Source organism: Carcharodon carcharias, chromosome X (assembly GCF_017639515.1).
Source record: "Carcharodon carcharias isolate sCarCar2 chromosome X, sCarCar2.pri, whole genome shotgun sequence".
In the NCBI taxonomy this organism is placed as follows: domain Eukaryota; kingdom Metazoa; phylum Chordata; class Chondrichthyes; order Lamniformes; family Lamnidae; genus Carcharodon; species Carcharodon carcharias.
In genome coordinates this window covers 25,771,442-25,798,859 of record NC_054507.1, presented here as the reverse complement: position 1 = coordinate 25,798,859, position 27,418 = coordinate 25,771,442, and the positions used below count along the sequence as shown (strand labels likewise).

The 27,418-nt window shown below is 41.3% G+C and overlaps 1 protein-coding gene across 5 annotated transcripts; it reads left to right on the top strand.

Moving 5' to 3' along the window:
• Positions 1 to 297: 297 nt before the first annotated feature.
• Positions 298 to 27,218, top strand: dnajc14 (DnaJ (Hsp40) homolog, subfamily C, member 14). Of its 5 annotated transcripts, none has more exons than XM_041180547.1 (7): positions 298 to 481; positions 9,976 to 11,838; positions 18,055 to 18,161; positions 19,543 to 19,662; positions 20,632 to 20,792; positions 22,533 to 22,635; positions 23,965 to 27,218. In XM_041180547.1, the coding sequence occupies exons 2-7, from the start codon at positions 10,024 to 10,026 to the stop codon at positions 24,173 to 24,175; spliced, it is 2,517 nt and encodes an 838-aa protein (XP_041036481.1). In that variant the 5' UTR covers positions 298 to 481; positions 9,976 to 10,023; the 3' UTR covers positions 24,176 to 27,218. The 5 variants fall into 5 exon arrangements, with proteins under 5 accessions (XP_041036481.1, XP_041036484.1, XP_041036485.1 ...); XM_041180550.1 differs by lacking the exon at positions 298 to 481 and adding an exon at positions 684 to 827; XM_041180551.1 differs by lacking the exon at positions 298 to 481 and adding an exon at positions 828 to 932.
• The last annotated feature ends 200 nt before the right edge of the window (positions 27,219 to 27,418 follow it).

Here is a 27,418-nt window from a genome sequence, read left to right as displayed (position 1 = left end):
TTCCAGGTTCGGGTGGGATGACAAAGTGTCCTTTGCTGGGAGTTGGCCCCCTGGCTGAGTTACAGGTGTTTGAGCTATAGGGGAGTCGAGGTTTATGGGAAAAGGCAGGAAAGTGGAGTTAAGGAGACATCGGCCATGATTTTATTGAAGTGGAGCAGGGTTGAAAAGGCCAAATGGCGGCCGCCTCTTATTTATTATGGCTTTATTTAGCTTCCAGTTACCCTGCTCTGCTTTACCCCACAGTTACGCCGGTAATGCGTCTGCGTTGAGGCGCATGACGGTAGATCCGGCTCACACCGGAAGTGGAACTAGTGTCCCGCCCACCCCACCGCCACCGCTGTAAGAAACTGGTTGAAACGGGCGGTTTTGTTCTGAGTAGAGACGTTGAAAGTCCCGCTTCACCGCAATCGGCGGCAGCTGGGCTCGGACGCTGCTGCCTTTTTCCTTGATGTTGTGAGAGGAGCGGTCGCTTGAAGCTGAGGTGAGATCCGTCCCGTGACATTCTGAAAATCAAACCCACTAACTGAATCCAAACAGAAAGGGGGGAGGGGAGGGTGTCTCGCGAATGAATCTAACCTGACAGGCGGAGCAACCAATCATAGCTGCACACTCTCCTAACATCGAAACCTCCAGCCAATCAACAAGGAGAGGAGGCGGGAGCTATTCCTCGAGGGGCGGTTCCGTTTCCACCACCATTGGGTTGTAAATATCCCAATTGCCAAAGGACTAGCATTTGTTTTGAACGTGTTTTTAAAAGCTAAGAGTATAAATCTCTTGACATTAGACTAGAGAAAATTCAATCGAGGTTTTTTTTACTGAAGGTTACTGTAAGTTACTGCAAAATATAACTAAATATTAAATAAGGTTGGTTCCTATGATCCCAAAATGGATAGGTTTCTTATTACTGTGTCGTTTAAAGTAAAATTTTACTGGTAAGTTTTAAAATTTCAATCAGTTTTTCTGAAGTTGGTCAAGTTGTTAAGTGGGTGATACTGTGTTTTATATTAGAAACGTTATAAAATTTTGGAGCCAAATGTAATATGAAGAAAACAGAATTAAGAAATAGGCTGAAGTGATTATGTCATGAGCTAAAAAACATAACCCATCAGTGACGCAATTATTGCTAAAGAATTTAAGACATGACAGTGGCATAAATGCCATACTCTGCTACTGCTTTGTGTGTGAAGTTATTTAAAAATATAGATTATCAGGAGATTGACCAACGAGTAAACTGTACTGTAAAACTGATAAAATACCCTTGTAACACTGCATTAGAATCATTATTTCTGCTACATGTTCATATTTACATTGGTCTCTAGTTTAAAACAGCACAAATCTGTTGTTATCTGTGTGGCGGGGGATGAGGTGAAGGAAGGTGAAGATATTTCAGTATGTTTGTTATATACATGTGTAGGTAAATTTTTTAAGAAAACTAATCAAATGACAACAGTGAAAATTAGACTCTTTGTACATTGGTTATTTTCACCCTTCCAATTTATGTACTTGCAATCTGCCTTGAGCAGAAATGGTTACTGGTAAGGTTATCATCTCCTCTACCTCTGTGTGTACAGAGTTGTAACTTTCAAAGACTATTGTGAGAAGTAATTGTTTGAATGCATTATTGCCTCTTCAAACTGCTTTAGAGGAGATGAGAGATAGAAATGATGGGTGACAGTGTAATAAATTGTAAGTGTGAAGGCTTATAATCTGAGATTGCTATTCTAATAGCTTTATTATTTTGCACATAATATATGATTTACTATAGTATTCTCTATTTTATCTATAAGAGAGAACCATGTTGTCAGCAGGATTTCAGTAAAGCATAATGATGGGCACATGAAATTTTTCTTCAGACACATTTGGATTTTTTTCACCAAGATTTCAATAAAAACTTAATATTGGGCATGTGAGTTTTTCATGTTGTAAACACCTGTGCTCAGTGGTATAATTCTAAATCTGCTCTAAACACTTTCTGGGATAACAACATGCATTTGTATAGTGCTTTTAATGTAGCAAAATGTCCCAAGGTGCTTCGCAGGACTGTTCAAAATTTGACACTGACACGTAAGGAGATATTTGGACAGGTGACCAAACACTTAGCCAAAGAGAGAGGTTTTAAGGAGCATCTTAAAGTGGGGACGGGGTGGAGGTGTTTAGGGAGGTATATGCAGACAAGTTAAAGAAAAGAACCTGAATTGAAATTTGGTGAACAGCCTACATTAATTCAGGGATATAGTGGATTCTAAGCTGATATAGTGGAAATAAAACTGCATTTTTAAATTATAAAATGTGTAGGTTTATTGGATAAAAGTGCTTTCTTACATTTGGCAAAATTCAGTTGAACAAAGCTAAGTCTTATTTTTGACTCCTTACGGGCAGCCACCTCCCAACAGCCTGGGCAAGTATAGCAGCCACTCACTCCTTTTAAAATTTTGTCTAATTGCAATTGTTGATGCTGAAATTTTTACCAGACCACTAAGATTCAGTTGTGCTACAAATACTTTTAAATGAAAAAAATCCTCAAACTGAAAGTAAAGCTTGGTCTGCAACAGATGGTTTTAAAAAAGAAAACTTGGTTGCACATACTAAAATATAATGGCTGTGAACACCCCCTTGTGTTAGTGTAAAGCTCCCTACAGTGATTTGACAGCAAATTGTGTGGCAATTTCCCCAGGTAAAGTGAGGGAACTGTTGGGAAGAAATAAACGGATTTACTAAATGCAATGGATAATCTAGTATGAGGGCATGGGAACGGATAAGGGAAAGAGAGAGAGAACCAACACCTTTCACAACCTCGAGACATCCCTAAGCACTTTACAGCCAGTGAAATACTTTTAAAGTATAGTTACTGTTGAATTGCAGCAGTTAATTTGCGTGCAGCAAACGCCCACAAACAGCAATGAGATCATTGTTTTTGGTGATATTGTTTAAGGGGTAAATATTTTCAGGGCACTAGGACGAATTACCCTGCTCTTCAAATGCTGCCATGGGATGATTTTTTACGTCCACCAGAGAAGATAGATAGGGTCTTGGTTTAACATCTCATCTGATAGATGGACCTCCGACAACACTGAAGTGATGGCCTGGATTATGGGCTCTAGTCTCCGGAATGGGACTTGAATGTACAGCCTTCTGACTCAGCTGAGTGTGTTACCACTGATTGAGAAAAGCTGACAAGTTTGCACCACAACCTGGACTCTTAGATATCTATCAGATTTTAATAAATTTAGGTGTTGAGCTTCTGCTCGTTTGTGCTAATTATATTAATGCAATCTGGGTGGAATTGGCCAAATCAGTACGAGATCATGGATTTTTAAACCTGAATGAGTTAAGCCCAAACTTGTATTTTCCGCAGCCTTTGACACCACTAGTTCAAGACTCAATTCACCTGAATCAGGCCATGCTGGCAAAACTGTCCAACTCTTTCTCCCCCACCCCAAAAGAAATTGCAAGAATCTGCCAATTCTCCTTGTTTGGGAAGGCTCTTCAAATTGCTTTCACTTTCTTAGGCACATTTTAAAAGTTTTTCCATATCAAAAATAATTTAATTTACTAAGAAATGAATTAAGCTGCACCAATGAAACTATTAAATGGTTCAGCATAGTACTTTTGTCGTTTTTAGTGATTTTTAAATGTAACAACTCATGGAGGGCTAGACACCTTTATTAAAAATGCGTGTTTTTGGTGTTAAGACCATTTTCAGTTGTATTAATAAAATGGCACTAGGCTCCTACTTTTAAATACATTAGGAATACTATTTAATGGAAAGAAAGAATGATGCTTGTTCTCAGAAGGTTTTATATTTGTGAATGGATTTTAGTGGAAACTTGAGCTGTAACCTTACCCATATAATTTCCTAATTATGCCCAAAGCTGAAACTCAACCTCAATCTTCCGTGTGTTGCACGCAGCGTGTCAAGGCAAGTGTATTTTGTTGGGTGAAGTGGAGTTAAAGTTTGAGGCAATAATTGGTCCAAAGTGCACAAGTGCAACTCAGTCTCCATTTTAAAGACATGCATTCCATCCTTATTTTAATGTTCCATTACACATTCCTATGCCTACATTTAGAATGGAAACTGTGCAAACTTGGCATAGTAATTACACCTCGTCACCAGTGGTGGGGCTGCAGCCCATCCACTGCAAAGGGGTGTGCTTACAGCTCACAGGTTTGCAATAGCAGTGCCCACTACAAATGCAAACAGAAGAATTTAGAATGGAATATCTAAGTGGCATCACTCCAAAATGCTCTGAAGCTTGAATTACCATCTTGAATGTATCACCAGGCTAAAAATTCCAAAAATAAGCAATGGACTATTAAAACTTATAGATTAAAGAATTCTCAAACCTGTCATTCTAGAACTGAATTGAACCCTGTAACTTTAAAAAGCTCTATACTGTTCCTTTGAAGCCAACTGGTTGACACTTTAAATGTGCACTGAGCACAGCATACAAACACAAGGAAATGTAGATGTAGCATTAGTTGTCCTGGTAATTGTAGAACTAGGGGAGAGAGAGAGCAAGTTAAGGTGGGTGATAAAATTCTCCTGTTGCAAGTGCAATAAAGTCACATGGATGTTAAACCAAAACTGCGCAAGAGTGTATAATCTGAGCAGTCAAAAACCGCCATGGTAATTCAGGTGGAAAATTCTGAAGCCTTAATAATATACCGTTAAATCTCTCCCAGTATCTCAGGAGGTTGATGCACCACAAGACAGGTGAGATACTTCTTTAAAATTCATTCACGGGATGTGGCATCGCTGGCAAGGCCAACATTTATTGCCCATCCCTGATTGCCCTTGAGGAGGTGGTGGTGAGTTGCCTTCTTGAACCTCTGCAGTCCCTGAGGTGTAGGTACACCCACAGTACTGTTAGGAAGGGAGTTCCAGGATTTTGATCCAGCGACAGTGAAGGAACGGCCGATATATTTCCAAGTCAGGGTGGTGAGTGGCTGGGAGGAGAACTTCCAGGTGGTGGTGTTCCCATGTGCCTGCTGCCCTTGTTCCTCTAAATGATAGTGGTTGTGGGTTTGAAAGATGCTGTCTGATGAGCCTTGGTGGGTTCCTGCAGTGCGCCTTGTAGATGGTACACACACTGCTGCCACTGTGCATCGGTGGGGGACAGAGTGAATGTTTGTGGATGGGGTCCCAATCGAGCGGGGCTGCTTTGTCCTAGACGGTCGAGCTTCTCAAGTGTTGTTGGAGCTGCACTCATCCAGGCAAGTGGAGAGTATTCCATCACACTCCTGACTTGTGCCTTGTAGACAGGCTTTCGGGAGTCAGGAGGTGAGTTACCCACAATGCGATTCCTAACCTCTGACCTGCTCTTGTAGCCACAGTATTTACATGTCTTGTTCAGTTTCTGGTCAATGGTCACCCCCAGGATGTTGATCATGGGGGATTCAGCGATGGTAATGCCATTGATTGTCATGGGGAAATGGTTAGATTCGCTCTTGTTGGAAATGGCCATTGCTGACACTTGTGTGGCGTGAATGTTACTTGCCACTTGTCAGCCCAAGCCTGGATATTGTCTAGGTCTTGCTGCATTTGGACATGGGCTGCTTCAGCATCTGAGGAGTCGCAAATGGTGTCGACACTGTGCAATCGTCAGTGAACACCTCCACTTCTGACCTTATGATGGAAAGAAGGTCATTGATGAAGCAGCTAAAGATGGTTGGGCTGAGGACATGACCCTGAGGAACTCCTGCAGTGATGTCCTGGAACTGAGATGATTGACCTCCAACAACCACAATCATCTTCCTTTGTGCTAGATATGACTCCAACCAACAGAGAGTTTTCCCCCTGATTCCCATTGACTCCGGTTTTGCTAGGGTTCCCTGACACCTCACTCTGGCAAATGCTGCCTTGATGTCAAGGGCAGTCACACTCATTTCACCTCTGGAGTTTAGCTCTTTTGTCCATGTTTGATCCAAGGCTGTAATGAGGTCAGGAGCTGACTGGCCCTGGCAGGACCCAGACTGAGCGTCAGTTAGCAGGTTATTGCTAAGCACATGCTGCTTGATAGCACTGTTCATGATCCCTTCCATCGCTTCGCTAATGATAGAGAGTAGACTGATGGGGTGGTAATTGGCCAGGTTGGATTTGTCCTGCTTTTTGTTTATAGGACATAGCTGGGCAATTTTCCACATTGCCGGGTTGATGCCAGTGTTGTAGCTGTACTGGAACAGCTTGGCTAGGGGCACGGCAAGTTCTGGAGCACAAGTCTTCAATACTATTGCCAGAATATTGTCAGGGTCCATAGCCTTTGCAGTATCCAGTGCCATCAGCCATTTCTTGATATTGCATGGAGTGAATCAAATTGGCTGAAAACTGGCACCAGTAATGCTGGGTACCTCAGGAGGCGGCCAAGATGGATCATCCACTCGGCACTTCTGGCTGAAGATTGTTGCAAAGCCTTATCTTTTGCACTGATGTGCTGGGCTCCCCCATCATGACCTACATCATCTGCTTAATCAAAGACCTACCTTCCATCATAAGGTCAGAAGTGGGGATGTTCGTTGATGATTGCACAATGTTCAGCACCATTTGTGACTCCTCAGATACTGAAGCAGTCCATGTCCAAATGCAGCAAGACCTGGACAATATCCAGGCTTGGGCTGACAATTGGCAGGTAACATTCGCGCCATACAAGTACCAGGCAAAGACCATCATTGAGGATGGGGATATTTGTGGAGCCACCTGCTCCAGTGAACAACTGGATGTGGCGGGACTGCAGAGCTTGGATCTGATCCGTTGGTTGTGGAATTGCTTAGCTCTGTCTATCACTTGTTGCATGTGCTGTTTAGTACGCAAATAGTCCTGTGTTGTCGGTTGGCACCTCAAATTTAGGTATGTCTGGTGCTGCTTCTGGCATGCCCTCCTACACTCTTCATTGAACCAGAGTTGATCCCCTGGCTAGGTGGTAATGGTAGAGTGGGGGATATGCCAGGCCATGAGGTTACAGATTGTGGTTAGTACAATTCTTCTGCTGCTGCTGATTTGGCTCACAGCACCTCCATGATTAAGTGGAGCAAAGAGGGCTTTGATTGGCTCCTGCCCCCCCTCCCCAACCACAGCTTCATTAGCTCATTGAAGGATCAGATCAGAGCTTTGCAGCACTGCCACATCCTGTGATGGACTGGAGGAGGAAGCTCCACAAATATCCACTTCCTCAGTCATGAGTGAGCCGAGCACATCAACGCAAAAAGACAAGGCTGAAGCATTTGCAACCATCTGCAGCCAGAAGTGCCAATTGGATGATCCATTTCTCAGTCTCCTTCTGAGATCCCCAGAATCTCAGATACCAGCCTTTAGCCGATTCAATTCACGCATGATATCAAGGAACAAGGCATTGGTACCAGCACCAGCTGCCCCCTCTCATAAGGTCAGAAGTGGTGATGTTCACTGATTATTGCACTCTGTTCAGTACCATTCGCTACTCCGCAGATACTGAAGCAGTCCGTGTACAAATGCAGCATGACCTGGGCAACATTCAGGCTTGGGCTGATAAGTGGCAAGTAACATTTGTGTCACACAAGTGCCAGCAATGACCATCTTCAAAAAGAGAGAATCTACCCATCTCCCCTTGACATTCAATGGCATTACTGTCACTGAACTCCAACACCCCCCCCACCCCACCCCTCAATATCCTGGACTAGCCATGTGAATATTGTGGCTATGAGAGCAGGTCAGAGGCTGGGAATCTTGCAGAGAGTAACTTGCATCCTGACTCCCCAAAGCTTATCCACCATTTACGAGGCACAAGTCGGGAATATGATGAAACACTCTCCACTTGCCTGGATGAGCACATCTCTAGTAACACTCAAGCTTGACACAATCTAGGATAAAGCAGCACCTCATCCGCCACGTTAAACATGCACTCCCTCCATCACCATCACACAGTGGCAGCAGTGTATACCATTTACGAGATGCACTGCTTCAAAGACTCCTTCGGCAGCACCTTCCAAACCCACAGCCTCTACAACCTAGAAAGACAAGGGCAGTAGGTGCTTGGGAACACCAAGTTCCCCTCCAAGCCACACGCCATCCTGACTTGGAACTATGTCGCCATTCCTTTACTGTCAGTGGATCAAAACCCTGGAATTCCCTTCCTTATGGTACTGTGGACGTTCCTGCACGAGCAGTTCAAGAATGCAGCTCATCCAGCTTCTAGAGGACAATTAGGGATGAGCAACAAATGCTGACCTAACCAGTGATGCTCCTATGAAATATATATATATTAAAATCTGGAGTGACAGTGTGGTCTGCAGCTGGACTTTATGTCCATTTTTTCAGCCAGTTGTGCATGTGAGATGTTATTTCTTCCATGTTTGTGAGACAGCAGCCCACCTCCACCTACCTTCCTACAAACAAGCCTCCAACAGCTGGAAAAGCATTCAGTCGGCTGTGTACTCATCACTAGCTGTAACAAGTGCCAACTCTAGCCATAACAGTTTGTGCATATTAACCAACCTACTTCATAGCTCTCTGCACAGGTGAAAAAAAATCCAGAACTGAAAAAGCAAGTGACATGTAATTGGAGCATACATGCTGAAGGTCACCTATTGATTGTTTGTTCCACTTCTGAAAATTACCTTTATAACTGACTTTGTTACTTGTTAGATGATTTCCTTGAATTTAGAGGACAAAAACTGCATTCAACTGCTCCTTATGTAGTCTCCAAATGATGTGGAGAGGCCGATTATCCATCATGTGTGCTCCTTTTATCCCTTTTTTCAGTAGTTAAAAGGTGATGGCTAAGTTGATCTGTTGCCATTCTAATCTCAAGGGTTCAGTTGACAATCATGAACATATTCTGAGTGTTCCCGGTTTCTTCTGTTAACAGCAACTCACCAAGGCTCCTTCGACAGCACCTTCCAAACCCACGTCCTGTACCACCTAGAAGGACAAGGGCAGTAGATGCATGGGAACACCCTGGAAGTTCCTGTCCAAGTTATACACCATCCTGACGTGGAACTATATTGGCTGTTCCTTCACTGTTGCTGGGTCAAAATCCTGGAACTCCCTTCCTAACAGCACTGTGGGTGTACCTACACCAGACTGATTGCAGCAGTTCAAGAAGGCGGCTCACCACCACCTTATCAAGGGCAGTTGGGGATGGGCAATAAATGCTGGCTTAGCCAGCGACACCCACATCCCATGAAAGAATAAAAAAAACTATACAGCAATGAGACCTTCCAGCTAGATGTCCCCAATATCCAAAGTTGCAGCTCCCAATCCCAGTTTTAATTCTTGGCTAGGCACCCCTTCAAAAGAGGCTGGGGATGTTGGAGGGAAAGGTAATGTGTAGGTTAATGTCACTGTACTCTGATTAGTGTGCTTCTCATCCTGCCTGAATATGGCTGTAGAATGAAGTACAGGACATTTTATTTCGGGGGGGTAGAAATACAAAAACTTGTGTGGATTTATTTTCTTTAGTTTTCAGACCTTTGTGTACTATATGTTGAGCGACTGCACTCCAGTGTAGCCATATAGACCAGAAAGTACCAGTTCCTCAAGCTTCAATGAACTTGGAAAAGGTAAAGAAGGGATAGTGGTATCTCTGGTACTGTCCCCCAGCACAGCTCCGCACTTTCAGGAAAGAAGGGAAGAAAATTGAGAGGAAACTATATTGTGATGGGTAAGAAAATATCCGCTGACATCCTTCTGTTATCATTGGGAATGAATAATGGACCCGTAGGAGTGATTGCAGTGCCCAAATCTAATCAAGGGGCTTCTTATAATAAAAATGATGAGAGCAAGCTTGAGATATATATAACTTGTTTAAAGCCAGGGACAGGCTATATATTTTTATAGCATATACTAAGTTCTGGAAATAACTGTCCAGATAGATGCTCTGTGTTGAATTGAGACGGCTTTCAGACTACACCATTAGTCCTGGTAATAATTACATCAAATGTTTACATATATTTATTTCTCTCTCTCTGTTATAGCACTTGTATCTTGTGTATTGATTCTAGGTGAAGATGGAACAAACATGACTGCCAGCAACTTGCGTTTCTGCTACAATGGAGAGAAAGGATCGTCATGCTCGGCGAAATGATCTGCAGTGGTCAGAAAGAAGCAAAACTCACGGGTATGTGAAGGAGGAGCAGCGATTGTCCTATCACAGCCATTCCCAGTTTGATCAGATAAGACAACCAGTTGCCAATCCTCCCTGTGATGATAAAACGACTGATTTTCCATACTCATGTGATGCCCGGTGCGATGGTGTTGACTCGAGTCGGTATATTTCTGAACGCATCCTTCCTTCTCGTGGTAATACGACCTGGCAAAGGACGAGTCATGAACCAGTAAGAAAAACTGATACAGGGAACTGTACGCCAGTGACCTTGTCAGATTGGACTCTTGGTGATGTAAACTGTTTCGATCACAAAGGATCATCTTCAGATCAACTTTTAAATGAAAAGTTGAAGACGCTGGACATGGAAGGGTTGCGCTTCCCCTGTGGACATCTGGATTTTACAGGGCAGATGCCATCTCTTTATTGTTCTGGCATATCAGGTGATGGGTGTAATCTTCAAAATCGAGACACAGAGTTGGCCAGTAGTGAGAAGTCATACACACTTCCTGATGGTGTAACTGATCGTGAAGGTGTGACTGAGAAGGATTCACGAGAGAATGGGTGTCTGTCCTCCATCCACCAGGGGGAGAATTCTGTGTGTACTCATGTGTTTTTGGAAGGATGCTTTCAACCAGGCAGCTATGGAGACCACAACTTCCCCTTCAGGACAGATGACAATCTGTCTTTCCTTGACAACTTGGATTGTATACGTTCTGCCAATGCTTCTCAAGAAGATGGAATGGATGAATGTGATGAATTCAATGAAGATGAAGGAATGGATGAAAACCCAGTAAAAATGACGGAAGAAATCAGCTATCCTATGAAGTTCACCAGCAGGAAAAGCAGCAAGCGCCAGAGAAACAAATCATCAAAAGATAACTCCTCAAACACCTATGATAAGGAGGATGCAAGGGAGCATGTGAAGAAGAATGGCAAGTCTTCAACTGCTAATAAGCAGAGGCATACAAAGGCTGAGAGGAAGCGACAGCACACTGACAATCGGGACAGATTAAAGAGCGGAGTGCAAAAACAAACTGAGGAATTGCTTTGGAAATGTGTAACCTATGTGAAAATTCTAATGGATGTCATTCTTTTTGTGACCCACAAGTGTGGAGAGTATGTGGAGACAGGGGGCAAACTTGTGTATTCATGTTGCCAGATACAAAAGGAAGATTTTAACTCCCTAAAGGGCAGTGCAAGGACCTCATGCATGTGGTTACTTAAGCAAGCAAAATCGGGGTCAGAGAAGTTTAGATGGTTTTGCTTTTCCTCGATGAAGATGACTATAAAGTTTCTAAAAATGCTGCTTGCCCTGCTTTTTCTCGTACTTATGTTATTTATAGGATGTTTACGACTCTGCTACAAATATGGAAAGTCTGGGGTTTCCAGGATATTTCAGAAGTTACCCATATGGGGCAAGGAAAGCTTTCCCCATTTCTCAGCTGTTTTCTTTCTGCACAGCTTGTGCTCGTCTATAGCAGAATCTAGGACTTGGAATTATTTGAAAAGATTGTGGGAAAAATTGAAAATGCGATCCTGGCTTACTGGTAAATGGCGGACTGCAGGCCAGTCTCCAGTTTCATCTCCGTCCCCCCAGTCACCCAGTGCTAGTAGATACCAGCCAGATCACGAGGTGGACCGACTGCTGGCAATGGCCGATATACCAGAGGAGGACCTGGATCCTTTTAAAGTTCTGGGCGTGGAGGTAATGGCCACTGATGCCGAGCTGAAAAAGGCTTATCGGCAGTTGGCCGTACTGGTGAGTTTTGCATGAAAACATTTAACTAAAAACAAAATTCATCTGTCTGTCTCAGTTATTTCCATTTGACTGATTATCACAGCCGAAGTTCTAAGTATTGTGGGTGTCTAAAATCTGCTTCTATTTTCCATCTCTTAGGGTAAACCTGTACCAATCTTGGTCCTACTGCTCTGGGTAACCTTTTTTAAACACCCTAACATTTATAGCAATTTAAAATTTCCCCCATTCCCAAAGGCAATGTCTCATGTACCAGAGGTCCTTCGGTAACACATCCAAGGAGCAGCTGACCTTTAAGCATACTGGGGTCAGTGAGCTTGTCAACCACTTCACCTGGTGGTCACTCATATGCAATTCCAGTAGAGGGGAGTTGGATAATGACTAAGACCTGAAATCCTGGTAGATTTTATTTTTTTGTTTTGCTCACCTCTCACTCATCGAATCTGCTGTGATAACCAAAATCAGGACAGAGTAGACTGAACCAGATCTATATAGTTCATTGTCAGGCTTTGCTGAATATTTGCCTACATAACAATTGGAATAGGGGTAGGTAGTCCTTGATCAAAATAATTTTGCTATTCAGTCAGCTAATCTGTATCATTGATCTAACTACCTTGGTCAGATATTTCAAATTCTTCATTTCCTAATGTTACATAAACTTACCCAGTCATGTTTTTCATTTGTTGCAGCACCATCTGGGGGATTGCACAATTCGTTCAATGTTTGGTTATGAACATGCTAGTACCCCATAGAAAGCAACAGCGTGCATTTATATAGTGTCTTTATCACAGCAAAATTAGCACTGAACCTGAATTTCTGCTCTCACACTCTGGCCACGTAGTGGTGTAACAGCAGGTGCTAGATTTGTTTTTCCTGTGTCACTGAGTTCTCAGTCTTGGTTCTGTTATTGAGAAGAGGGCAGTGGTGCTCAAGAAGTTCCTCTGAACACCAGTGACTGAACCTCTGTGCACTCATGGCTGAGGTCTGGAAGACAGCATAGAAAGTGATTGGCAGTGCCCACTTCATTGGCAGCGATGAGGCATTTCCTCTCAAAAATCTCAACCAACAGCCACTTCCTGCATAATTGGAGGGAAGCAAATGTGAAATCAGGCACTTTAAACCAACATTGCGTGAATAAAGAAAGAAAGATTTGCATTTCTGTAGCGCCTTTCACAACTTCAGAATATCCCAAAGTGCTTTACAGCCAATTAAGTACTTTTGAAGTGTAGTCACTGTTGTAATGTAGGAAATGCGGCAGCCAATTTGTGCATAGCAAGCTCCCACAAACAGCAATGTGATACTGGCCAGATCATTTTTTTTCATGACGCTGATTAAATATACTGCAGGACGCCGGAGGTAACTCCTCTGCTGATCTTTGAAATAGTTACTGTGAGATCTTTTCTATCCATCTGAGAGGGCAGATGGGCTGTCAGTTGAATGCCTCATCTAAAAGGCGGCACCTCTGAGAGTGCCACACTTGCTCTGCACTGTACTGGAGCGTCAGCCTGGATATCATGCTCAAGTCTCTGGAGTGGAACTTGAGCCCAAAACTTTCTGACTCCGAGACAAGAATGCTACCAACTGAGTTGGGGCTGACAGCTGAAAAATAATTTTGTATACTGAAATGCCTCAATTATGTGTGGACAAAATGGATTCATAGACAAAAGCAATGTGCCCCATGTCTAGCAACACTGCATGATGCATTCTGCATTGAATTGCAACATAATGACCCAGACTTTGCTGGAGCGGGGCATCTCACGACATGCCCAGTTTTAGAATTTTTTCCCCTCTCCGTTCAGCTTGCTTTTTTTTGCACTACAAATTGCTGGAAGTGTGAGCTGATAACGGGCAATGGGTGAACAATGGGGCCAACAAGTCTGTCTAAACCATTGAGAATGATACCGAGAAAGGATGGAAAAGGAAGTAAGGTGAACTAGAGTCAACTAAGACACAAAAAGAGAGGGAAAGAAAGATTGGATTTAGAGAAAGGAAAAGTAAGGAAGAAAATCTGAATTTAAAATTTTTAAAATATGCAGGAATGAGAATCGACAGTTTCAGTTGCTCCCTTTCTGGGACGAGAGGTTGAGTGACATTGCAGGGCTGTAAATCTCATTAAAAGGATCCTCGAACTGTTAAACATCAGCCCTAACTTTCTGCGGCAAATTCAATTTGCTTTAAAGCGCAAACGCAGCAATTTCTTGAAGCTCAGAGTTTGATGGCGATCTGTGGTTGTCGCAAGGCTAACAGCGGAGCAGCGCAAATCATCTGGCAGCTTGTGGCAATTCGCAATTAACGGGGTGTCTTGTCTTCTCTGCAAGTTGCTGGATTATTCACACGCTAATAACAGTGAGCGCATTGAACTGCTGTTATTTTCCCAGAAAATTCTGGCTCAGTGTTTCAGCTCAAATAACAGTCATTTATTATTTTAAATGCAAAATAATATGAGCAGCTTTCTCTTACCCCCTCCCCCTCACTTTCTGACCTTTCCTGTTTTCAAGTTTTGATGATGTACTTTTGCTTATTCTGTTATTGTGGTTAGTTACCTAACTGTAACAGCAGGCATTTCTCTATTTTTAAAATAATATCTCTTCCTGTTGGCTATTGGGATTTTATAAATCTCACACTCTTCTGGATTCTGTCACTAAAATTTGAAAGATGGTAAAAATGGGAAATTCTCAATAGCAAAATTCTACAAAACTAAACCTAATGTAATATTCCTGTATGTATCAGAAATCTGCAGTCTAATTCATGGGTTCAGAGCAGGCCACCTGAATGTAGAGATTAGGTTGTAGCTGTGAGACTGCTGCCTTCAATCCACAGATCTTTCCCACCCTGCGATAATGTGGCTGAAACCTGGGATACTCGACAAATGCACTGCTCCTCACTGCTAGTAGGCAGCTTTCTTTTCAAAATTTGTTTTACAATTCTTGTGTAGCTGGTTTAAAAAGAACTCCTCATCTAATGGTAGTAGCCAGTTTGACCTGAGCAGAGTTGGGTTTGGGCTGTTTTATTTCCCCTCCACCTCCTTTTGGTGCTGTTATTCATGCCGATTGGTTTACTCTGCGATTCTGGTCAGAGGTAAAGGGGAAGGACGTGTGGTTGGCCAATTGTGAGGTATTGTGCATGGCACAAAAGTAGTAATAAATATTGTTTCTAAAATTGATTTAAAACAGTAATGTTTATGTTATCAGAGAGGAAAGGTTTACAGTTGATTACAGGGAATGGGGATGTGCTAAGTGTTATAAATGGCTAATTATCCTGTTCTTTTTATCGCACACATGGTGGTGTGGTAGGGTGTTGTATTCAGTTGGACTGGTCCAGATCTTTAGAAAGCTGCTGATGTTGCCCTGACAACAAGCAGGTCCTATTCCATAAAAAAACTGCGTAGCTGTCAAAGCTACACAAACATACACATTTTTAGTCTAGAGCTGGTATCAAAGCAACTGATCTTACATGATAGCTGACACATGTAGTTGGTTACTTAGCCTCTAGCAGCTCGCTCCACTGTCTGAGCTGTGCCCTTTTATATTGTACAAATTACTGAGTGAACATTTATACAAGGATCTGTGACTGTACTATATATAATTGCTCAAAATTTATGATCCACTTCAGGGCTAAAAGTAAGGTTGATGTTCTACACAAGTCATGTTTTTTCACAGCTGGCTGAATGACCTCCCAACAGAACAGTTTGCCAGCTGCAGCATCAAATAAGTTGTTTTCCTGCTTTCTGCTCTAGTATTATGATGATATCCAGTGGCCTAGGCAGAGGGAATTTAAAATCAGACACAGTCTTTTGTGCCTGTACCTTTATTCCAATTGGTAACTGAATTAAAAATGTTACACTCTGATTTCTCATGCCCTTAAAGGTTGAAGTTGGGTTTTCGTCCCCAATCTGCTATATTCATATCTAGATCCCATAACTAAGTAAACATTGCTGTGATCCCCCTACAGTAGCTAAGTCTGTATTTATTCATACTGTTACTGAACATTTTTGCTCGATCTGTTTCTATAACTGATAACTAAGTATCTGGCAGTCCTGGTGAGGGTTCATTTATTGCAATTTCCGTTTGAGAGTTTGGAATGTTTAATGTGTTTTATATAAACGTTGTTTTGAAAATGTGCAGTTTTTTTCTGTTAGTTGGAAAGGTATGTCCAAAAGTTTAACACTTGTGACCACAAATATCTCACTGGAAATGGTAACTTCTCTCTGACTGTTGGGTGGACACCACTGAGAAACCAAATACTCTGATTACACAAGGCCAGGTTTGTTAAGAAATAACATTAAATTGAAGCAAGAGAAATACAGAAAATATACATTTTAATACGAAAAAAGGTAAGCAAGAACTTATATTTATGCAACGCCTTTCACTGCCTCAATATCCCAGGGTGTTTTACCATCAATTAAATACTTTTACAGCTACTGTTGAAATGTAGGGAAATGCACAACAAGATCCCACAAACAGCAATGCAATAAATGATCTTTTTTAGAAAATTGGTTTGAGGGATAAATCTTGGGCAGGGCACCAGGGAACTCCTTGCTGTTTCATTAGTGTTTTGGGATCTTTTACGTCTCCTTGAGAAGGCAGATGGGGCCTCAGTTTAGTGTCTCATCCAACAGATAGCACCTTTAGTGTGCTACTGAGTGAGTGCTGCATTGGTAAAGGTGTCAGCTTAGGTTGTGTTCCAAGTCTCTGGAACTGAGCTTGAGCCCTCAATCTTCTGATTGAGGTGAGTGCGCTTTCTCACTAAGCCAAAAAAGGATCATCAGATCTATCCAAACTTATCCCACTCAACCTTATGTACCACCCTCCCCAATCACAAGTACCATTAACTTCACAAAGGTCAAACTGGGATAAAGAGGTCAAAAGGGTGCCTTTACATCTGTCAATCGCAGCAATTAAAGACATCAGTCTCCCTGAAAGTGTCATGAGATACTTATACCTATGGGGAAAAAAAACACAGCTTCTACAGAGCAAGCTTATTGTTTACCTAAAAGCAATGTTAGGAATTGCTGTTACCTATATAGGCTTGTCAGCTGATGCTCAATAAGCCATACACCTAGTAAAATGCCCTTCTGATATTTTTCTGATACATATAGTCCATTCGTTTGATTGTAAAGTACCTTTACATTTTTTTGCATCGCAGTATCTTGAACAGGATGATTATGTGCAGCCTGCACGGCACTTTCCCATTTGCTGCTTGGCTGTGTGTATAATTCAGAACGAGCATTGCACCTAAACCAAGACGTCTCATCACGAGGCAATAATGTGCATTTGAGATACACAGTCAGGCAAATTTTGGCCAGCAATTAAGCGATATCAGTCACAGCAAAATTCCACAAGGAAATATCAGGCAGTCTTTTTTGATTTGAAAGAAGACACATCCTTGACCTACTGTCGAAGGTACGCTGATTTCTGCATTGGAGGGCTCTTCACCATTGTTGGGTCTTTCTTTATTTCTACCCCACTGTTCAGAACCCAGTGCTAGGGTCCTTTCTCTGGGTTAGTAGTTTTGCATATGTAATGTAATACAATGCTTTGCTATAGATCAGTGAACTTGACAACCTATAACAGTATTTTGGTGAGTCTCACTATTTCAATTTACTAGATAATGGAGTTTAGTGTTTAGAACATTGTTTTGTTGCAGAATAATTTTTGTAACTGGTGAACTTTCTTGAGTAGCAGTTTACATTCTTGACCCGAGATAGTGATGGCAGATTGTTCAGCTCTAGAGGGCATCACAGCTGAGCCCGATCCTGTCCTCGCCCAATATCGAGCAACCCTCTAGCCAGGGTCTTTGAATAGTAATCGGGACAGTGAAATCCAGCTGATATATTTTTGTTTCTTCATCTCTTTGCTTGTGCGCAGCACCTCCTTCAAAGGGGCAGGGTGGTGAGGCGAGTAGTAGCATTCCACTGGCTAAAATTAAGTAACAGCACAGACTAATGAATAAAGCTGGGAGCTTCCTCGTCTGTTTGTATTAATACCACTTCAGGCCCTGCAGTTACCCACCAAGTCACCTGCAGTTTGTAAACTTTAATTTTAGTCATTTATTTCCACCCAAGATTTGTAGGATGAGCTTTAGTTAAATAATTTTATTTTATGAATGAAGACTGGCAAGCCTGGATTTCTGTGAAATATCACCGGTTGTAGCTGAGCAAGGTGCATTAGATTGAGAAACTGTTCTCTTTTAAAGTAACCACCCCCATTGTGATTGCAGGTTCATCCTGACAAAAACCAACACCCACGATCGGAGGAAGCCTTTAAGGTGGTGCGAGCGGCGTGGGATATTGTGAGCAATCCTGAGAGAAGGAAGGAATATGAAATGTAAGCAAAATTCAGCGCTGCATTCCAGACATATCCATGTGGCCTGTGATTCTTATCTCTTTAGGATCAAAGTCTTTTTTAAAATGTTAACTTGCCTTCTATTTCTATTTACGATGTCAATATTTCAACATGTTTTGAACTACTCAAATCTGATTACTTTTCGTAATTTTTTAATTTCCAAGTTTACCATTTTGATTAATTTAAGGAGTGAAAATGTTACCAAGTTTAATTTTTAAAAAAAACCTCTAAAGGTTCCTGCTGATATCATTAAGGATGCCGCCATTTTACCACAGGACTGGGTTTAAACACAGCTCAGACCAATGGAATTAAAGTCTCCTCACTGTTGGCTACAAGAGTCCCTAGTGAACAAGTCTGGACGGATTTGACTGAGTTTCTATTCCTACATTACAAAAACTGTCTGTAAACTCCAACTCAATTAGTAGTAACTTGTCAGCCTCCTGCAGAGATATCATACAGATGGTTTGGAAGCACTTGATGTTGAAGCTGGATGTAAAAGTTTTCCCATTCCCCTGCACTGCCAACACTCCTATTGCTCAGCACAAAAATCCATTAGAACATGCACCTTATTAAAAGACAAAGTATTACTTGGCTACTCAAATATATACCTAATTAGCTCTGGTTAGGCCTACTTTTCTCTGATGTTTCATGACTTTTATAAATTTTTAAAATTTATTTTTGCAACTGCTTTCCATTTTACATGTATCTAATTTACTTCAGTGTTTCTGATTGAAGGAGGTTGTGGGTTAAGTAATTTTAATACTCCACACAGAAGGCTATGCAAAAGGAGAATGCATGAGGTGTCATACCTACTATTACTTTGTGCTACTTGTGCTGTGCAAGAGCAACCTGGGGCAATTGGTCCCTTCATTTTCTTGATCTCCAACTGAAGCGGTGTTTTCCTGTTCAGATCCCATGGCATAATTTGAGGAAGAGCAGGGGACTTGTGTCCCTTGTCCTGGCCAACGTTGATCCCTCAACCAACCTCATCAAAACCAGATTATCTGGTTGTTCATTTATTTGCTATTTGTTGGATCTTGCTGCGCGCAAATTGGCTGCTGCATTTGCTCTTTGACTGCACTTCAAAAAAAGTAATTTGTTGGTTGTAAAGCACTTTGGGCCATCTTGCAGGTGTGATGAGGTGCTGTGTAAACACAGCTTCTCTCTTGTGTAACTTCTCAATTCATCAAAGCTGCCTTTCCCCAGGCATGGATATTGAAAGCTTGTTGTAGAGAGAGGTTCGTATTGAGTCTTTGTTCCTCTATTCTGAGGAAATGCGGAACCCAAGTTTAATTTTCGACTACTTCCTGCTCTAGATTTATTTCCAGATATAACTGGATGTTTTTGTGTTATTTGTTTTTAGCAAACGGGCTGCAGAGAGTGAGTTACATCGGTCCATGAACGAGTTTCTCACCAAGCTCCAGGATGACCTAAAGGAAGCCATGAACACTATGATGTGCAGTAAATGTGAAGGAAAACACAAGTTTGTGCTCTCATTTATCTGTTTAAATAAATGTCAAGCTAGGTGATGTTTGTTTTGTTGATCTTCCCTTTCCCGTTTTCCCATCTTCCTTCTCTCAAGGTGCAAATTCTGGTTGGAATAAGATTCCATGGATACCAAGTGCCCTTCGGCACCTCATTCAACTGACTGTTCATCATGTGAGCCTAGATAGTGAATATTAGTCTATTCAACCATAGTGGGATCACAGCTGAGGCCAACATCTGTCTCCAGCAGTAGTAGTCGAGAATGGCAGCCCTGACTGACTTTATTTCCCACCCTAGGAGCTCTGTGGCCAGTTGCAGTGTGCTTTCACAGCTCTCACTCATCAGCTAAACTTGTCATTCTCCTGTCAGATTACTTACATAATTTAATTTCTTGACTTAGAAGTTGGTCATCACCCTAATCTTTACTTAATAGTAATGTTTCTGATGGGTGTGTATAGTGTCACATCAATCATGTTGTACCAAAAAAAGAGAATTCTGTTAGATAATGTATGGCATGAATGTTCCCTGTATCCTGTGAACAATGAAACTAAAACAGGTAGATTACAACATTATTTGAACACTACATTTCATTGCTGTTAAGTACACACTAAAATGAATGCATTTTTTTAAAAAAAAATGATTTCTCTTTGCTGGATGCTGATTGCTATTGCAGCTCACCTACTTGTACCTTCTGGTCAGGTTCCTGTTCCTCTCTCGTTTGCTTTTCAATCCCACCCGAAAAGCTCCTGACCTGTTTAGCTCTCAGACCAACTCTGTACACAGCTTGCTTTCTGTCTCCTTGCAACCCCTAAAACCCATGAACTGCGAATGCCACAGGTGAACCATGTGTACTAAAAGAATGCTCCAGGCTAAGATTGTGTAATGATATGGTATTTGAAACACCTTTCTGAAAGTACAATTCCTAATATACCTGTGGTAAAATATAAAGTTTGACCTTCCTTTGCAGGAGATTTGAAATGGATCGTGAACCAAAGGCAGCTCGATACTGTGCAGAGTGTAACAAGAGACACCCTGTGGAGGATGGGGACTTCTGGGCAGAATCGAGCATGCTAGGATTGAAAATCACTTACTTTGCCATGATGGATGGCAAAGTTTATGATATCACTGGTAAGGAGACAGGAAATTTGAAGCCATTATCGCACACCTATCAAATTAAAATGATGACAAAACTGGGAGGTTTTAAGTGAGCCTTGTGTAAGACGCAAGTTTGGAAAAAAACTCTGTAAAGTTAACAGTCGTGATAGCCCCAGCAGAATAGCATTGTGTTCAGAGGGTAAGGATTTATAATCTAGCCTGGAACCTGTGTGGAGCACAAATGCCAGCATCAACCAGTTGAGCCAAACAGCCTGTTTCTATTTTGTGCAGTGCTATGTGAAAATCTCAGGCCTTTGGCTTAACTGTTGGATGCTCAATGTATAAGATAGATTTCTATTTTCTTGGGATTTAGCAGCAACAAAGAAAAAAATCAATACTAAAACCTACAGAATACACCTGCTGTTGGCTGACATGAGATAGTAACTTTGCCATTCTCTGAACAAACTGCAGTTCTCACTCTCCACTGAATTAAGATGGGAAGAAATGTACTTTACAGAAACTGTTTATTACTGTTTCTTACAATCACAACAAATTCATCAACTTGGCTCATTATTTCAACAATTTCAACAAAATAAAGTACAACCACATCTAGTTTCCATGTTATTTGCTGCACCTTTTGATTCGGGTCCATTCAGGGCCCTGATGTTTAACTAGTATAAACAAGGGATAAAAACTTTCAGGAAATTTACTGGCCTGTGGGATTCTTCTGAAACCTCCCTGGAAATATCCAAATAAAATTGTATTCCAGAATCTTTGAAAATATTCCTGAAATACTTTAAAAGCCTGTCTACAGCAATGGAAATAATCTTAAAAGGAAAAACAAGTGAGAAGCCAGGTCTGAAAATCTTAAAGTTGAAAAGCCTTTCAAATCACTTTTTTTTGAGGGGACTGGGGAGGTGGCATAGTGATGGGATTGTGTTTGGCACATGCTGATTTTTCGGTTGGTTCTGGGCCATTTGATGTAAAATGGTGACTCGGTGTTTTTCTATATGGAGGGATAGACAGTCAGTAGAACAGAAGGAGGCCATTCAGGCCCTTGAGCCTGTTACACGGGAATAGGAGACCATTCAGCTCCCCAAAGCCATTCTTCCTTTCAGTTATATCGTGGCAGATTATCAACTCCAATTATCTGCCCGTTCCATGTCCCTTAATACACTCTCCACAATCAATCTCTTTTGAATTTCAAACAAAAACAGAAAATGCTGGAAAAACTCAGCAGGTCTAACTGTATCTGTGGAGAGAGAAACAGAGTTAACGTTTCGAGTCTGTATGACCCTTCTTCAGAAGAAGGCTCTGAAGAAGGGCCATATGGATTTGAAACGTTAACTCTGTTTCTCTCTCCACAGATACTGTTAAACCTGCTGAGTTTTTCCAGCATTTTCTGTTTTTGTTTCAGATTTCCAGCATCTGCAGCACTTTGCTTTTATCTTAGTATTTTGAATTTCACTTGTGCCCTTTCTAGTGAGTTGTTGGAGAGCTTATTGGTTAAAAACTGCAGAATGGGCACGCACACCCTCTTCTCTTTCTTTCTCTCTCTCTCTCTCTCCCCCCCCCCCCCCTTTTTTTTTTGACTGGGGAATACTAAATGGGAATCCAAAAGCAATTATACCAGGTGTGTGTATTTTGCATTGTTTATCCTAGCCTTGGAGAGATTGCCCACACATGTGTGATGTGTTAGGAGGAGGATTAGGAGAGCTTAACAAGTCATGCAGAGGCACAGGAATTTAGTAACTCTCTTTATTTTCTCTCCAGAATGGGCTGGGTGTCAGAGGGTTGGAATATCTCCTGATATACATCATGTTCCTTACCATATATCCTTTGCTACACGAACTTCTGGAAACAGTGGTCGACATAGGTAGGTAAATGTAGGGATGTTCACTATTAATCTTCCAATCATTTTCTCCTCCCTATGCTTTCTCTGGCATTAAGGTAAATTTTATAGTGTAGTAATCCAAGTGCAGATTCACAGGCAAGCTATGCACAGGGGATAGGAGTCCCTGGATGAAATCACTTTCTTAGCAAGAATTTCAGTATCCCAATTGACCTAATGTAAATTGCAATAATTAAATGGAAGTGAGTCGAGTAAAATCTAGTTGAAAACTCAGTCTAGATTCAATGATCTTACCAGCCTGGCATTTCAGTTTGTGCATCAGTGCTATGTCAAGGTTATCACAAATATAGAATGGTTAAAATACAGAAGGAAAGGAAACCATTGGGCCCACCGTGTCTATGCTGGCTCTCTGCAAAAGCAAGTCCCCTAGTGCCATTGCAGTGCCCTTTTCCCCATAGCAAATTTTATTTTTTCTGTTCAAATAATTATCCAATTCCTTTTTTGACAGCCATATTCTCAGGCAGTGCATTCCAGACCCTAACCACTCGCTGTGTAAAAATATTTTTCCTTGTGTCATCTTTGGTTCTTTTGCCATTCACCTTAAATCGGTGTCCTCTGGTCCTGGATCCTTCCAAGAGGAACAGTTTCTCCCTATCTACTCTGTCCTGACCCCTCATGATTTTGAACACCTATCAAATCTTCTATTAACCTCTTTAAGGAGAACCACCCCAGCTTCTCAGAAGTCCTCATAGTTGAAGTCCCTCATCCCTGGAACCATTCTTATTGGGAGAAAAGTAGTGGTTACAGGTTAGAAGTGGTACCTACAGTGGTGTAGTGGTTGAGTACTGGACTAATAATTCAAGAGTTCAAATTCCATTTTAACAATCTGAGGATTTGAATTCAATTTTAAAATCTAGAAACAAAGAAACTGGCATTAGTAAAAGTGATTGTGAAACACTCTAATTGTCCTAAAAACTTAACCGGTTTCATTACTGTTCCTTAGGGAAGGAAACCTGCAATCTTATCTTACCCAGTCTGTCCTATGTGATTCTAGACCCATACCGACATGGTTGACTCCCTTATGCAACCCCCACATCAAAGGCACAAAAATCAAGCTGAAGCTCCCCTCGTTCCGCCTTTAACAGTCAGCTGAAAAGCAGCATTGGCAGAAGTTGCCTGCCTATCTTGGACAAGGAATGGCATGCGACACAGCTGACCTCCACATGAGAATCTCTTAAAGTGAATCTAGCAGTCTGGCTGGTTAAGGATTTTGACAATCTGCTGCATCAGATTACCGCCATATGGAGAGGGGGACAAAACCTGGATTGTAATGTCTCTTTCCCTCTTGTTTAGATCTAGCTCCGAGAATGGCCCAAATCCTCCCACTGACCTCCAAGATTTCTTCAGCAAGATTTTCCAGGGTGCTGCGCCTCAAACGGCGAACGGGAGCTTCTTTGGCCCTCCACAGTCAGGGTCCAGCAGTCAGCCCAAAGCAGAGGCTGCACCAAGAACCGAAACAAAGCAAAAGCGGAGGAAGAAGGTGCGACGAACATTCCCGCGCTGAGCCTTAAAGTGCAAAAACAAACCTCAGCGATCACCTCAGTCAGTTTAATGGCAACCTGACTGAGAAGGACAACCATGATTCTAGAGTAGAGCAAAGACAAATAAAAGTCCTCTTTTATTGAATTGTATGAATAGATTTGGACTGTACCTTGTTTTTAATGTTTTAATTTGAATGTACAATAGCAACTAAGATGATCTTAAGAGGACTTTACTTTTTAAGTTGAGTTAAACAGACAAATTAATTTCTGGTTTCAACAGGAAGAATGGGACATGACCCAGTTGGTGACTTTTTAAATGCTCCTCAAATGTTTTGGGTTTTTTTTGGGCTGTACCTTTCCCTGAGGTCTCAAGTCCTCCCAATCATTTTTAATGGGAAAAAAATTGTGAAAATAGCGTAAAACAGTGTGTCTGGTGGCCTAATTTGCACCATAAGATTGGTATTTTATTTTTAAAAAGAAAGCACTTTTTTTTACAATAAAAGAAACCAGAAATTAATTTGAGTTAACGGTGTAAAATTGAGCACATTTGTGGTTTGGGAGATCGGATACAATTTCTTTTTGTAACTTTAAAAAAAATTAAAAAATTTACTGGAAAATTTACTGTGCTGCAGAAATCATATACAAGGAGCCTTTGGTTAATAACTTTATCATAAAAGAAATTGAGTTGTGCTCCTTTTCAGCCCTTTGCTGTCTCTGTAGGCTATCTGAATGCCTTGTCGTCATCCTCCTCTCTCTCTCCCCCACCCTTTGTACCCCAATTTGCTTTAACATAACTCCTCTATGAAGATGATATCATGTTGCATAATAATGGAACACAGTTATCAGTAGCAAGAATTATATATTACATGGCTGTCTGCAGAGATCTTAATATGATTGAACACTGAGTATGAAGTGCCTTGCAACCCAAATGAGGTACTCAAAGTTATCACTGGATTTAATTCAGTCCAGGGATATAAAAGTAATATTTGCATCATCTGTTCATAGCTCCAGGGGGTAGGAATGGAAAGAGGATACTTGATAGAAATTTGATTCAGCACTGTATACCTTCCTCAGTACTTGAAGATTTAACCACCTTTCTCTGGGAATCGAGCCAGAAATTGTCCAATTAATAGAGTTAAAGGCTTATTATATTGGGTAAAAGGTGCCCACTTATAATGTGACTCCCTACTGCTTAGCCAAAAAAAATCTATGACCTATATACAAGATGGCCTATCAGTTCCCAGACAGTAGGAATTTGATTTAAATGCATGTTTGCTGTTCTTTGCCCTGCACAGACAGGGACAGGAAGGGATCTAGCAAGAGAGCACTGGCAATCCAAGAGAGCAGATGTGTGCTGCACATAGTGAGCTACAGCCCTGTTCTCCACAATAGTTCGCATATGTGATGTCACAACCCTAACACCTAACAGTGATCTAAATTTCCTAGTTCTATACAGTATAGCTGAGATGCTGGATTACCTTGTGATCATTGAACAATCTGGAGAACTAGGACATCTGCAATGTAGTCAGTTGATTGTGTATCTGAACATCCTGAGTTTCAAAAGATGGTCTCACATCAGTGTTTCAACCATTCTGTTCAAACTGCCAGAAACCCAGTTAACACGGTGTTAAATTTGGACAGTTGTGCTTATAGGAGGTGCAAGTTAGGAAATCGTCATGGTCATAGTCATGTGTCATTTATAACTTTGACCGGTGCAGTCTCAGTGCTGTGGGCAAAGCAGAATCCAGGTTGGGGGAAGTAGCATAGGAGGTGGGAGAGTAGCTGCAAGACAGCATTGTGAGGACTTTGAAGAGGAAAGGTTTGAGAGAGGGTGCTGCTTGGAGGGGTTTAGGTCGTTGCTGAATGGGAGATGCAGTGATGCTGGTAAGCATGGGAGTAAAGAGGTGGAGTAGTTGGTAAGGATCTGGAGTGAGAGGATCTTGAGACATCAGAGCAGTAGACTGTAGCCAAGGTGAGTAAATACAAAAAACAGGTGATTTGGTACAGTGGAGGTTAGGGAGGGGGTAGTTCAAGTTTAGGAAATGTACATGAACAAGTGCATTGAGACAATAATTAAATTCGAGTATTATCAGATTTCTTGCACAGCACTCTGATTCTGAACTAAAAGTTACAACCGAAACAAATGCTGGTACAAAAATAAATCTATTCAAACATCAGGAACACTGATAATGACACCATGCTTAGAAAAAATACTTAATTTTTTTAAAAGGCATTTTTATTTTACTTTTTGAACCTGCCCAAACTTCAACTTTATACAGTTATAATCTTTTACTTTTTTTCCTTTTGCCTCGCTCTACTGCCCATTTTGGAGGTGAAAGCAACTTTCTTTGGCCTGTAAACTGGTTACAAAGGTGTCTTAAAAGCCCATGTTGTGTAGACTGAAGTCACGTAAAGTGAAAATTGCACACAGCTTAAAAGTGCTTCCTGATGATAAGTAAAATCAGTAGCGCCCACCCCACACCTTGACGGTGTCTGTACAAATAAACCCTTCCATGATATGCCAAGAATTAAAATGGTGTGTATATGACAATTGCACTTTTCACAGCAGTGATGTCAGTTTTGGCAAAGAATCAAAAAAAGCAATTATAATGGAAAAGTTTCATGTTAACTCTCTTGCTCTCCACAAATGCTGCGTGACATGCTGTTTTGCAGCATTTCTGTTTTTCACATTTTTCATTTTATGATGTCTTCAATCACTCCTTTTGTTTCTAATCCTGAAATTTTTGACAGTAGGTTGCCCCTTTTAGATGAATTAAGATACTTAAGGTTGAACAAGTAACTTAAAAATTGTTGGCTTTTATGACCAGAGTGTTTGATGTAGAAGTTTGTAAGCTGTTATTCACAAAGTTCTGCTGACCATCACTGTGAGCATTGTTGAAGTTAGAGCTAATTTTGAGGTGACGAGCAGCAAATTTACAGCTATTATTTGATAGGTTCACCTATCAGACCTTCATTCATTTGATTTGAAAAGGCTTGTAGATCCCGACACAATCTCTTGTTGGCCAGAACCTTTTCAGGAGTGAAAATAAAATGCAGATTGCATTGATAAAGTGTATTTTTTTAATATAAGGGAGAGTATTTTTAAAAATTATATTGTTGCTGAGAGTATTATCTTTAAACGTTCAGGCATGATTGGAATCTATTGTTTCATATGTCTGTAGCACCTTTCACGACCACAGGATATCATAAAGGACTTTACAGCCATTGGAATACTTTTGAAGTGTAGCCACTCGTAATGGAGGAAA

Excerpts from the sequence above, each read along its gene's own strand:
- dnajc14 (XM_041180547.1), top strand. The coding sequence starts at position 10,024 with ATGGAGAGAAAGGATCGTCATGCTCGGCGAAATGATCTGCAGTGGTCA. Across the intron at positions 19,663-20,631 it reads AAATGTGAAGGAAAACACAA|GAGATTTGAAATGGATCGTG; the intron begins GTTTGTGCTCTC and ends CTTCCTTTGCAG. Across the intron at positions 22,636-23,964 it reads GGAAACAGTGGTCGACATAG|ATCTAGCTCCGAGAATGGCC; the intron begins GTAGGTAAATGT and ends CCTCTTGTTTAG.